General features: G+C 32.1%; 1 protein-coding gene across 1 annotated transcript in view; it reads right to left on the reverse strand.

The window, feature by feature from the left end:
* The window catches only part of LOC145321570 (uncharacterized), a 44,313-nt gene that overhangs the window by 23,942 nt on the left and 5,835 nt on the right, over positions 1 to 14,536 (reverse strand). The window contains exons 3-12 of the mRNA XM_080163007.1: positions 12,034 to 12,070; positions 10,148 to 10,186; positions 9,542 to 9,601; positions 9,262 to 9,358; positions 8,375 to 8,436; positions 6,932 to 7,014; positions 6,365 to 6,432; positions 3,535 to 3,598; positions 2,950 to 3,017; positions 2,064 to 2,146 (exon numbers count right to left, since the gene is read on the reverse strand). Coding sequence (XP_080019133.1) covers positions 2,064 to 2,146; positions 2,950 to 3,017; positions 3,535 to 3,598; positions 6,365 to 6,432; positions 6,932 to 7,014; positions 8,375 to 8,436; positions 9,262 to 9,358; positions 9,542 to 9,601; positions 10,148 to 10,186; positions 12,034 to 12,070 — 661 coding nt within the window. The remainder of the gene's footprint in view (positions 1 to 2,063; positions 2,147 to 2,949; positions 3,018 to 3,534; positions 3,599 to 6,364; positions 6,433 to 6,931; positions 7,015 to 8,374; positions 8,437 to 9,261; positions 9,359 to 9,541; positions 9,602 to 10,147; positions 10,187 to 12,033; positions 12,071 to 14,536) is intronic.

Consider the following 14,536-nt stretch of genomic DNA (forward strand, 5'->3'; position numbering starts at 1 on the left):
GAATTAAAAAAGATATTCAATAAAAAATATCAAATACTAAAAGGTTTCCTTAAAAGTTTTTATTGTGAAAATATTTAAAATACAACAAAATTGTAAAATTCATTTATAAAGTTTGAAAAGACTAGGTATTGTATTGTTTATAAAACAAAATCTGGTAATATCCTCTTAGATATATTTTTTTCAATTTTGAAAATTTGAGTATCCCCCCTCCCCCCAACAGAGAACTCTGGCCGCAGCGCTCGGCTCCCTAGCCTGCCTAGACGCAGCTCTCGGCCCCCTTGCCTGCTTAGCCGCGGCGCTCGGCCCCCTTGCCTGCCTAGACGCAGCGCTCGGCTTCCTAGCCTATAACCTAACCTTACCTAAAATAAATGTTATCTGTCGGGGGGGGGGGGGGTAGGGGAGGGGTACAAAAATTTCTAAGAGGATAACGCCCAAAAACTTTGAAAAACAAACAAAAATACACCACAAACTTTAATTTTTAAGAGTAAAGTTTTAAATTTATTAGTTCTATTTAGACAAAATAAAAAAAAAACATTTTAGAACTATTTATTTCAATTTTATGAAAGATTTTTATTCAAATAAAGTCTAATCACTAAAAAACTTTACTTGAAATGGCCCTAATTAAGTAAAATAACCAGTTTTTCAAAAATTTCAATAAAAAATCTAAATAGGCTTAATGGTTAATGATGGATAAATAAAAGAATTTAATTATTTGATACTTTGATAAAGTTTGAACCGAAATTAATAAACCAGGGCTCGGCAGTCGCTTAAGTCTCAAATTTAAACCCACTGCAAAGAAAATTCCGAAAATATGGATTGTCAGTCTAGGAACAGGTTTAGGCTTTAGACACTAGATCCAGGTAGTTGTCTAGATTATATATCTATTAAACTTAAACATTTATCCACAGATATATTGTCTAAGCAAATGAATATTGGATTGTCTTGTTTCTAGGTCACGTGACACTCACCTGGTGTAGACAGATATATTGTCTAAGCAAATGAATATGTGATTGTCTTGTTTCTAGGTCACGTGACACTCACCTGGTGTAGACAGATGTATTGTCTAAGCAAATGAATATGTGATTGTCTTGTTTCTAAGTCACGTGACACTCACCTGGTGTAGACAGATGTATTGTCTAAGCAAATAAATATGTGATTGTCTTGTTTCTAAGTCACGTGACACTCACCTGGTGTAGACAGATGTATTGTCTAAGCAAATGGATATGTGATTGTCTTGTTTCTAAGTCACGTGACACTCACCTGGTGTAGACAGATGTATTGTCTAAGCAATTAAATATGTGTTTGTCTTGTTTCTAGGTCACGTGACACTCACCTGGTATAGACAGATATATTGTCTAAGCAATTGAATATGTGATTGTCTTGTTTCTAGGTCACGTGACACTCACCTGGTGTAGACAGATATATTGTCTAAGCAATTGAATATGTGATTGTCTTGTTTCTATGTCACGTGACACTCACCTGGTGTAGACAGATGTATTGTCTAAGCAAATGGATATGTGATTGTCTTGTTTCTAGGTCACGTGACACTCACCTGGTGTAGACAGATGTATTGTCTAAGCAAATGGATATGTGATTGTCTTGTTTCTAGGTCACGTGACACTCACCTGTTGTAGACAGATATATTGTCTAAGCAAATAAATATGTGATTGTCTTGTTTCTAGGTCACGTGACACTCACCTGGTGTAGACAGATATATTGTCTAAGCAAATGGATATGTGATTGTCTTGTTTCTAGGTCACGTGACACTCACCTGGTGTAGACAGATATATTGTCTAAGCAAATGGATATGTGATTGTCTTGTTTCTAGGTCACGTGACACTCACCTGTTGTAGACAGATATATTGTCTAAGCAAATAAATATGTGATTGTCTTGTTTCTAGGTCACGTGACACTCACCTGGTGTAGACAGATGTATTGTCTAAGCAAATGGATATGTGATTGTCTTGTTTCTAGGTCACGTGACACTCACCTGTTGTAGACAGATATATTGTCTAAGCAAATGGATATGTGATTGTCTTGTTTCTAGGTCACGTGACACTCACCTGGTGTAGACAGATATATTGTCTAAGCAAATGGATATGTGATTGTCTTGTTTCTAGGTCACGGGACACCCAACTTATCAAACCTAAAAATAAAATTGACAATTTTAAGCATTAATGATTATCCACTATTTCCGTGTTGTCAATTAAATGGGATGATTCTATCATGAAAAAGTTTATATGAAAATTGTTAAAAGTTAGCAACTTTAACTTGTAAAAAGAATTTTACGACAACCTGCTTATCATCTGACAGCAGGACCGACAGACTGACGGACAGACTGACGGACAGACTAACGGACGGATAGACAGACAGCAGACGGACAGACAGACGTACAAGCAGACAGACAGACGGAAAGACAGGAGACATGGAAAAGTTTATTAAGTAAAGTCCAAAAAACTTCGTGTTAGGAATTAGGATGTACTTTTTGTATTTCTCTGTTTTTAGAAACATAATCGTATTTTTCTTATCTTAAATAATGGATTTTATTCTGTTTTCTTTTACATTACAAGTTCAAATATCTTTTTCATTTAAAAATATTTGCAAACCCTTTCTTATTCAGTTTTTTTAAAAAGGATTTTTAATCCTTTTTTAATTCAGTAGATATTTGGGTTCTTTTACACAAAGTGCTGGTTAGGAACTGATATCCTTCCCATTTAAAAAAAATAATTGAAGATTAAGGGGGGGGGGGGCGGTCGTTACCCGGCAGGGCTATCCAATGCTCAATAACCATACACCCCCCCTATTTATTTCAATTACTTATAAACCTCTAAGGACCTATAAAGTGGTACATTAAAAAGTAGAACCATATCGGTTCAGCGGTTAGCGAGCTATGAGACAGTCACATAGACTTTAAGGCATCATGTTACTGTTATAAAAGGCTAAACTAACCTTCACAAAGGTCAGTCTGACAGAAACTGAAAGAGAAATCTGAAACCTCCTCCTGGTTAGATTTAAACCTAAATAATTATCAATCATGCAGAATTAAAATAACATTGTTGTATAGACAGGCACATGGCCAGTGTGTTTGTTAAATGGCAGTTTTTACTTTATAGTCGCAATTACGTTCTACAACAACACTAAATTTTCAGACAGTCTATGGGAATTCAGTAACTATAGGTGAAAGGACAATAGTATTTATTACTTATCCGCATTTGTCTGATTTTAGATATAGGGACAATTTCTCTGACAAAATCTTTAAGTTATTTTTTTTTCTTTTAATATGTTTGTGCTTCGCTACTTATGGATGTTGTCATCCTTGTTTTTATACTTTTATTTAATTTTAATTTTACTGTGTCCAAACGTTTAAATTAATAGTACTTCATCTATAAAAGGAATAATTTTGTTCATAATCAGTGTGGATGTACATTAATTTCCCCTTTACACACAACACTACAATCGTTTTTTTCTCAATACATTGCTTTTATTTTTAAAAAGTTTTGCTTATTTATCTTATTTTGAATTAGATGTGCTTACCTGAATATTTGGCAGAGGTGTTCCACATCCAGGTCCAGATAATCCTGCTGGAGCTTGGTTATACCTGGAATAGAATAATACTATAGATAATCCTGCTGAAGCTTGGTTATACCTGGAACAGAATAATACTATAGATGATCCTGCTGGAGCTTGGTTATACCTGGAATAGAATAATACTACAGATAATCCTGCTGGAGCTTGGTTATACCTGGAATAGAATAATACTATAGATTATCCTGCTGGAGCTTGGTTATATCTGGAATAGAATAATACTATATATAATCCTGCTAGAGCTTGTTTATACCTTGAATAGAATAATACTATAGATAATCCTGCTGAAGCTTGGTTATACCTGGAACAGAATAATACTATAGATGATCCTGTTGGAGCTTGGTTATACCTAGCTGGAAGAGAATAATACTACAGATAATCCTGCTGGAGCTTGGTTATACCTGGAATAGAATAATACTATAGATAATCCTCCTGGAGCTTGGTTATACCTGGAATAGAATAATACTACAGATTATCCTGCTGAAGCTTGGTTATACCTGGAACAGAATAATACTATAGATGATCCTGTTGGAGCTTGGTTATACCTAGCTGGAAGAGAATAATACTACAGATAATCCTGCTGGAGCTTGGTTATACCTGGAATAGAATAATACTATAGATAATCCTCCTGGAGCTTGGTTATACCTGGAATAGAATAATACTACAGATAATCCTGCTGGAGCTTGGTTATACCTGGAATAGAATAATACTCTAGATAATCCTACTGGAGCTTGGTTATACCTGAAATAGAATAATACTACAGATAATCCTGCTGAAGCTTGGTTATACCTGGAATAGAATAATACTACAGATAATCCTGCTGGAGCTTGGTTATACCTGGAATATAATAATACTACAGATAATCCTGTTGGAGCTATATTATACCTGGAATAGAATAATACTATAGATAATCCTGCTGGAGCTTGGTTATATCTGGAATAGAATAATACTATAGATTATCCTGCTGGAGCTTGGTTATACCTGGAATAGAATAATACTATAGATAATCCTGCTAGAGCTTGGTTATACCTGGAATATAATAGTACAATAGATAATCCTGCTGGAGCGTGGTTATACCTAGAATAAAATAATACTATAGATGATCCTGCTGGAGCTTGGTTATACATGGAATAGAATAATACTACAGATAATCCTGCTGGAGCTTGGTTATATCTGGAATAGAATAATACTATAGATAATCCTGCTGGAGCTTGTTAATACCTGGAATAGAATAATACTTTAGATAATCCTGCTAGAGCTTGTTTATTCCTGGAATAGAATAATACTACAGATAATCCTGCTGGAGCTTGGTTATACCTGGAATAGAATAATACTATAGATAATCCTGCTGGAGCTTGGTTATACCTGGAATAGAATAATACTATAGATAATCCTGCTAGAGCTTGTTTAAACCTGGAATAGAATAATACTACAGATAATCCTGCTGGAGCTTGGTTATACCTGGAATAGAATAATACTACAGATAATCCTGCTGGAGCTTGGTTATACCTGGAATAGAATAATACTATAGATAATCCTGCTGGAGCTTGGTTATACCTGGAATAGAATAATACTATAGATAATCCTGCTAGAGCTTGTTTATACCTTGAATAGAATAATACTACAGATAATCCTGCTGGAGCTTGGTTATACCTGGAATAGAATAATACTAAAGATAATCCTGCTAGAGCTTGTTTATACCTGGAATAGAAAAATACTACAGATAATCCTGCTGGAGCTTGGTTATACCTGGAATATAATAATACTATAGATAATCTTGCTAGAGCTTGTTTATATCTGGAATAGAATAATACTATAGATGATCCTGTTGAAGCTTGGTTATACCTGGAATAGAATAATGCTCTAGATAATCCTGCTGGAGCTTGGTTATACCTGGAATAGAATAATACTATATATAATCCTGCTGGAGCTTGGTTATACCTGGAATAGAATAATACTATAGATAATCCTGCTGGAGCTCGGTTATACCTGGAATAAAATAATACTATAGATAATCCTGCTGGAGCTTGGTTATACCTGGAATAGAATAATAATATAGATAATCCTGCTGGAGCTCGGTTATACCTGGAATAAAATAATACTATAGATAATCCTGCTGGAGCTTGGTTATATCTGGAATAGAATAATACTATAGATAATCCTGCTGGAGCAAGGTTATATCTGGAATAGACCAACATTACAATTTATCAACTGTATTGCCAAGGATATTGATGGATAAGACAATCGATAAGACAATGGATAAGACAATCGACTATTAATACTTCGGCACCAAGGGGCTAAAAAAAACTAGTTTTAATCTCTTAATTGTACATTCTATATCCGCGGAAAGCCGTTTGTAATACGATGAAAGAAATAACTATTAGTTAGGATATTTTAATATTTCAGTACAACAAAATATATGAAATATGTTAATTTGAACGTTTCTCTAAATCCATGTTTCTATCATTTTGGGAATAAAATACAAAACTATTTCAAATCTTTGTTGAAAACAAAAAAAATAAGATAATCCATATGGTAGGTAGGTATGTAGCCACGATTCTCTGAAGTTAGGATTCAGATGCACACGGAGACTAGAAGTAAGAATCCTTTGAACAATTGATAAGGTTCACGCACACCCGAATGTATTCTATGTTACATTACTATCTGACCCGCAATTCATACGAATGAGGAGCATGTTCGAGGGAATGTTTTGTCTACTTTTCTGTCTTTTGATAAAAGCTACTCTTCAATACAGCTAGTCTGTATGTGAACTAGTTACCTGAAGCTGGACGGTTATTGAGCTGGGTAGGAGAGGGCAGGATACCATCTTGGAACAACTGTTTATACCTGGATATAATGAAATAGAAGATGAATCTAATATGTAAATAGATGAATGGATTAACTTATATGATAGTTAGATGGAAACATAGGTAGATAGATAGATGTGTAGAAAAATAGATAAAAAGATAGTTAGGTAGACAGTTAGACGGATAGACAAATAGTTAGATAGATAGATATATTAGAACTGTATTGGAAAATAACATCATGAAACTACTGTTCATATCGGGAAAGATAGATGAATAGACAGTTAGATACATTAAAAGATGAGTCCATGAGGGGGATAGTTTTTTTTTAGGTTATGCCTAACCCCTCCAGCTGGGGTCCTAACCAAACCAGGCCTTACCATGTACCTAATATAACCTAACATTATCTGGCCTTAGGTAAAACACAAATACACGAATAACTAAACCTGGCCCCCGATTATTTTTAATTAATTTCAAAATAAGGGGGGGGGGGTTCTGTGCTCGAATAGGCACTGTGAGGGAAACAGCCTAAAGAAATATACCTGTCGCTACAAGTAGAGCTGTTAGCTTCACTTATCATCTCCCCCCAATGTTCCGCCAGTAACTCGGATAACACTCTTTTTACCTAAAAACATTTGGCTGTTTATTTCACTAGTCTCCAAAGTTATTCAAATAACGTTCTATTAAACGAAAATTAAAGTTTTAATCCTTATTAATATATCTAAAATTAGATCAAGAATATCTTTCATAATTATTTAAACTTGTGTTTATATTCAATTTCATATTAAGATTTGTAAAAAAAATTTAAAGATAGCTAGAAGATCTGCAATGCAGATAAATTTAAGGTTTAGATGTTCATACGAATTTTCAAAATTAGGCAGAGAGGATAGAAATTTAACTTCGAATCCAAGTTCAGTAAATAATATAAAGAAGCTGAATATTGGCGTATCATAATTGAGGTATACATCAATTAAACGTTCTTTGCCATATACCCTTAAGATCATTATTTGATATAGATTTATTTGGTTAAAAATAAGAAATAATGAATAACTGGGCCGTGCAAAGAAATCTGCTTGAGTTATGAGGATATGGAAAGTTGAAAAAGAAAAATTTACACATCAAAACTTTCATATAATTATTAAAGAAATTTAATGGGCTGTGAGGGTGGAGATAAAATTATTTGTATCGTAATTAGGTGTAGACTTGCCATATTTAGAGATGTTTTACCTGCTCCAAAATTAAAATTTTATAACAATCTTTTCTGATTCAAATAAGTAAAGGAAAGGGACATGGACTGTAAAAATTAAATATTGGTTGGGTTTTACAATGTATAAAGGTACATTTCCAAACTGTTTAAGTTTATGATTATAATCTAAATACAAATAGTTTGAATTATTATAATATGGGGGGAACAAAAATTAAGCTTTTAATGTCCCATCCCTAGTATCCCTGGGTTTCAATAGTGCGGCAACCTGTCAAATATAGCTCAAAATATTTACCTGTTTAAATATTTCACCACATTTTAAATATTTTCATTTCCAACATTTAAGGTTGATCATGTTGGTGAATTCAGGGAGGTTAGGGGCATTTGGCTTTTTATTACACTAGTCCCCAAAGTTTTATAATAACGGTTACTTATTCGTTGACTCAACAACTTTGGGGACTCTATTTGAATTTTGATTTCTTGGCATTAAGTTCAGTGTCTAAACGTTTCACCCACTGACTTATAATTATTTGGGATGTACAGTACATCAATTTATCAGCCATTGTCTTATCCCTTTAGATCCCTGGGTAAAAACAGTTGAAATTCTATTAATTTTTGATAGATTTAGCACTCTAGTACAAAGTGGTTGGTCTGACACAGTACGGACATGCTACTCTTGAATTAAAATTAATTAAGTCGACTTAATGTCTTTTTTTCAAGCAACAAAATAAATGTAAAAAAATAGCTTATTCTGAACGAACTATTCCTTGTTTTTATTTACCTTTTTAAAGATTCCTTTATGTAGATCAGCATCACAAAAGTTCTCAACAAAAAAGTATAAATCTAAATACATAATTAAAAGTTACAAATTTAAAGATAAGTTATCCTATACTAAAGGTCTGTTCGTCAGTATAGCGAAAATATCTCTATTAAATCTTAAATTAGGTTGTGCGTGATGATATAATTATACTAGAATAGCTAATTAATCATAGCCAAAGAGTTAATCCAGTCTTTAAGAGCTTCGCTTTTACAAATGTTGTTGTCCTTGTTAAAGTGCAGTTGATTGTTTATTTTTTGGTTTTATTGGTCAAATAAATTTAGAAGGGCAATAAAAAAGAACAATTAGCAAGAAAAGCTTGCTATTAAACATGCTTTAAAAAGAAATGGTTTTTATGATAGCTTTCTTACATTGATTTTTGTTTTTTTTCTGCGTAATGCATCAACTTTAATGAATTTTTCATATAAAAACTAATTTGAAGAAAATTTAAACTATGTTATATGTCTATTTACTGATACAAAAATAGGAAACATAAAATTAGCGTTTTCTCCCACTGACTATTTAAGTTTTATAGTTATACCCAACTTTGAATACCAAGTTTTAAAAAACAATCATTCTAACGGATACAGGACGTTAGCTAACCTAGCTTAGTCATACAGGTTCAAAGGCACAACTATTTTTCTGTAAATTACTGTATTATTCATAAATAATAACGCTTTGGTGTTAAAACTACAAATGATTGAAGTTTAAAGGAAAAAGATATCTTCAGACAAAGGTTGTTAAATAAAAGGGTGAAGGGAGCATATTTATAATTCATAGTTTCACAAACCATTCCTACTATATGACGTGAGCATCCTTGTTTTAATATATGATATAACATACATATTTACCTAGACAATTAGAAAGATTACAGTACATTCCAAGTTTGTTGATACTCAGGTATTCCAGATCAGACATCTGGAGCATATTAGCAGCCAGGTACACTCCCTAAACACACATCAGAATGACACTTAAATGGATTATTGTGTTTTGGGATTATATCATATTTTATAGAAAAAGACATTAATCTACAATCCGACCTCTGAAAAATCTTCATGATCCTGTACTGGCTTTAGGCCATTTTAAAAGAGGACACTATCTCATTTTTTGTTTTCTATTAAAAATGTTAACCTTAAGAATATCAATGTCAGTAGCATCTAGGCGTCCACAGTATATGTAACCAAGCACCTCCTAAATTATATTTTTTTGAGTTACTAATAATGAATTACTTGGATCTTACACCAGATTTTCATGTTCTCTAATAAAGTGAAAATTATAGAGTGTCATAGAACAAACGCAGAAGTCCCAAACGTCGGAGTGGACATTTAACCTAACCTATTTTAGACCATCTTATAGTTTTTTAAAAAATGCCTATCCCCTGCGGGGGGCTTTTTTGTACATTCATATTACTTAACCTAATCTGTATAGAAATACTTAATTAAATTAATATTTTAACACTCCTGCGTTTGTCCACTCCGACGTTTGGGACCTTATAGAGTGCTAAAATAACGATACCCCCTACTGGATGAACGAACTGACCGATAAGCGTACATATTAGCAACCTATTTTGACGACAATGTTTCCCTGTCATAATATCCTCGTATATTCTACATCCATTTCTAATGTATATTTCTGATATTTTGAATTCAAACGCACTACATTTACTTTCATATCGTAATATTTTAGAAATATATGCAAATAATTGTTAATTTTGGATAAAAAATGTTCGGTACTGACCTGAAAAACTTCAGGTTCCATACCCTGCAATTTGATGTCCTAAAACAAAAAAAAATATTTTAACTCACGCACAGTATTTTCTATAGAGTACAGCCTCTCGTATCCCTTAACTTTAAAACTTTCAATTTCAAGCGTTGATTTATATTTTCCTCTTAAACTTATATTCTTCTTAAAACAAGTACACCATGTATATGTAGATGAAAAATTTTTAAATTGGAAAGAAAATTAATATATCTTACATTAACATGTCCTGTATATACGGAAAGTGTCATGTGTGATGACAAAATAATACGTTTAAAAAAAGGATGAGATGAGAAGTGAGAAAGAAAGAGATGGATTTATAAGTATTTTTATGACGTCACACATGACAATTTCCGTATCTCCACATATCCTTGAATCATTAACTTCCTAACTTTTCGTTTAGCTTTTAAAATTCTAAAAAGTTGTTTTGTTAACAAGGAAGAATTGCAAAATTTAAAATCTGCACTGCACTGGTCGGATGCAACAAAACTTTCTTAACAAATCTCAAATTTTTGTGAAAAATGGTTGGATCTAATTTTAGAAAATAATATTGGTAGTTTCCCATGTAATGCAAGGAGAGCAACACTCACCCCCCCCCCCCAGGGTTATGGGATGGGAAACGTAGGAAAATATTATTTCAGGCCTATTTCAAGCCTAGGCCTAAAAAAACCAGTTATGGGATGGCGCATTAGCTCGTTATCAATGCTAATGAAATAGCTGTGTGTGTGTGTAGATAAAGTATAGAATAAAATTCAGGTAGCTAGTCTAAAGTAAAAATAGAAATGACCTAATTAATGGCCAGGTTTCCTATCCCTTATCCCTTTCCTCCCCCTTCTAAATAAAAGGGGTTTAAAGTTAGATGATGCTAAAGTAGAAAACAGTAAAAGTGTCGAACTATGACGTCAGAAAAAATTAACAATTAACCAATGAGAGGCCGCTATATATTTTACCACAGTGAATATTGGCTTCTTATTGGTTAATTGTGAATTTTTTCTGACGTCATAGTTCGACACTTTTACTGTTTTCGCTAAAGTATGATTTGTGTTAAATTGTTTTATCAGTTAAACTTATTTAAATAAGACCCTTTATTTTTTTTAATACAACGTAAGTTTTTAAATAAAAAAGGCTTCAACAGTAGTTTTCATGATAAAGTATGCCTTTATTTAAAAGAAAAATATTACTACTTCCAATTTTTAAATTTTTGGAGAAGGTAAAAATTTTATACCATTTTTATTCAAATTGGCAGAGAAAAAAAGTTGGTGGTTTTAGTTACTTAGACCAAAGTAAATGTACAAGAAATTGAATATGGGCAAACAGTTTTAACCTTCTGCATAACTTTTCATTAAACATATATTCAGATTTTCAGACTTATATGTATAATTTTAAATTAAATCATTTCATACTACTGATATACAATGAGTGTATGACTATAATTAAAACTGTGTGTGAAAGCTAAAGCTTAGAAAAATTAAAATCACAAAATTCGTTATTAGATGAATGCTATTCGGGTCGTAAAGTGAATGGTCACCCAGGAAATAATTCTTATATATCCGGCAGGCAAAAATAGTCAACAAAACGCAGACTACTTACGTCCAAACACAAAGAAACGATGGCTACAGACACACAAAACATAGACATAAACCAGAACACAGTAATAGTGTCTGACTGATTATGACGTAACAAAAAACAATTAGCCAATGAGAGGCCGTTATTGACCAATGGTAAAATTTATAGTGGCCTCTCATTGGCTAATTGTTTTTGTTACGTCATAATCAGTCAGACACTATTACTGTGTTCCATAAACCATGGTATGTCTATAAATAGTATAATATAGTATAATATGGTATAATATACAATATTTTTACCTGATTTCTCGTTTCAGAAAGACCACAAGTAAACATTCTAAAATATGTAAGTGTTATTGGTTGAATTTCGCTATTTGAATCATTAAGAGAAAGCGTATTATTTAGATGTCGTTAAACGATATATTAATCTATTATAATGTTTGTAGAAAGTTATTTTCTAGTTTGCGTATTCAGTCAAAGTGCCTGGTTCATTTATAATACCCCTCTCCCCTTTCAGTTTATTTATTAGATAATGGGGAAGGGGGTTGTTTTTGTTTGATTGTTTATTACTTTAGGTCAGGTTAGGTTAGGTTATATTGTTTTTTTTTATACGGTTCGGGCCCTCGCAGAGATTAGGAACAGAAACCCACCCCTAAACCTTAATGGAGGGTGGGGGGAGGGGGGGGGTTGATCATTAAGTACTTCGAGGGAAAGCACCTTATGGTTCCATAAGTTTATACCTTACACTATTTTTAAAAATTTGCCAAACACCATTGATAGTTGACATTATTGTGTATTATTACATATTAACAAGATAAATTTAAGTACACACAGAGAGAGTGATTGAGAGAGCCTTAATGGTAATGTTTATTTAGTGTAATATTCCTCTACAACTTAATGTATTTGGATATATTAAACCATATAAGTACAATGTTATGATATTATTATAGTAATTATTAGAATAATTAAGAAATGTACATCACAAATGAAAGCTTTTTGGAAAAACCTATTTTTAGGTTAGGGTAAGTAAAGGTTAAAGGATTCCCACAGGTATGATAACACGTAGGGATAGGGATGTTTGAGTTAAAGCGAAGATATTCATCAATTTTAGTCAAGGTTTGTGTTAATTTATAAGACAAACTAATAAGATTTTCTGGGTTTTTAATAATAAAAGTTAGAAATAGTATTTAATTATTGCATGATAAATAAAAATGCTAGGTACTTTAAAACATCAAACGCTTTGCAAATGTTAAAGTGCAGTTAATTAGTTTTTATTAAGTAGTTATTTAATTTAACCAAGTTAAACAAAAAAATTTTGTTTTTCTTCAAGTTTGAGATAATAACGACTTGTCCTTATAATTAAGTAACAGGATGTGTGTTTGTGTGTTTGTTTGTACCGAAGGATTTCGCTAACCGCTGAACCGATCGGGTTCTCCTTAACAGGGTAGCTTCTCATAGGTCCCGGGAAGGTTTATAACTATTTTCTTGCGGGGTGGGACACCCCCAACCTACCCAAAAAATGAAAAATCCCCCCCCTAAAAAATTTTATTTATTTTTAAACTAAAATTTAAAATGAGGAGGAGGGGCACCCCCCCCCCCCAAAAAAAAAAAATTTCGCCCCCACTAAAATTTTTTTTTACTTTTTCTTTTAAAATCTAAAATAAGAAGTTGAATTATAAAATTCGACTCTCTCCTCCTCAAGTGCCCCTAGAGGCCTCTAGGGGCGTAGCCGCTAGTACAAAATAAAGCACTTAATTAAAAACAAGGATTTTTACGTCAAACATTTGCGAAGCTTTTTTAAAAAAATGAACCAAGTTAAACAAAAAGTTTTTGCTTTTCTTAAAGTTTTAAATAATAATGACTTGTTCAATATAAAGCACTAAATCAAAAAAACAAGGACATTTAAGTCAAACATTTGCGAAGCTTTTAATTAAGGATAAACCAAGTTAAACAAAAAGTTTTTGTTTTCTTAAAGTTTGTGATAATAATGACATGTTCAAAATAAAGCACTAAATTAAAAGACAAGGATTATTACGTCAAACATTTGCGAAGCTTTTTTTAAAGAATGAACCAAGTTAAACAAAATGTTTTTGTTGTTCTTAAAGTTTGAGATAATAATGACTTGTTCAAAATAAAGTACTAAATTAAAAAAAAAACAAGGATTATTACATTAAATATTTGCGAAGCTTTTAAATAAGAAATTTTCTGTAGGGAAACAAAATTTTAAAATTTAGGCTTTTTTGTTAAGTAGTTATTTAATTTAACCAAGTTAAACAAAAAAATTTAGTTTTTCTTAAAGTTTGAGATTATAATAACTTGTTCAAAATAAAGCACTAAATTAAAAAAAAACAAGGATTATTATGTCAAATATTTGCGAAGCTTTTTAAAGATTGAACCAAGTTAAACAAAAAGTTTTTGTTGTTCCTAAAGTTTGAGATATTAATGACTTGTTCAAAATAAAGCACTAAATTTAAAAAAACAAGGATTATTGTGTCAAATATATGCGAAGCTTTTAAATGAGAATGAAATTTTCTCTAGGAAAACAAAAAAAAATATTTTATTTTAGACTTAAGATTTTATTTAAAGCACAAATGTATTTTTCAGACTACATGGTTTCTTCGAATTTTTACGGTTTAAAAATAATATATTATGAAATCTGTTAGTCCATCTGAAATATAAACTTTAAAGTTATCTAGTTGTTGTTCTACACATAGTTGTTAAATTATCATGGATTAAGGTTGGGCCATGACACAACCCAAAATAGCGAGTTCATATTTTAAAGTTTAAAAATATCTTAACCCTT

Source organism: Acartia tonsa, chromosome 1 (genome assembly GCF_053477335.1).
Source record: "Acartia tonsa isolate MP-2025a chromosome 1, ASM5347733v1, whole genome shotgun sequence".
NCBI lineage: Eukaryota > Metazoa > Arthropoda > Copepoda > Calanoida > Acartiidae > Acartia > Acartia tonsa.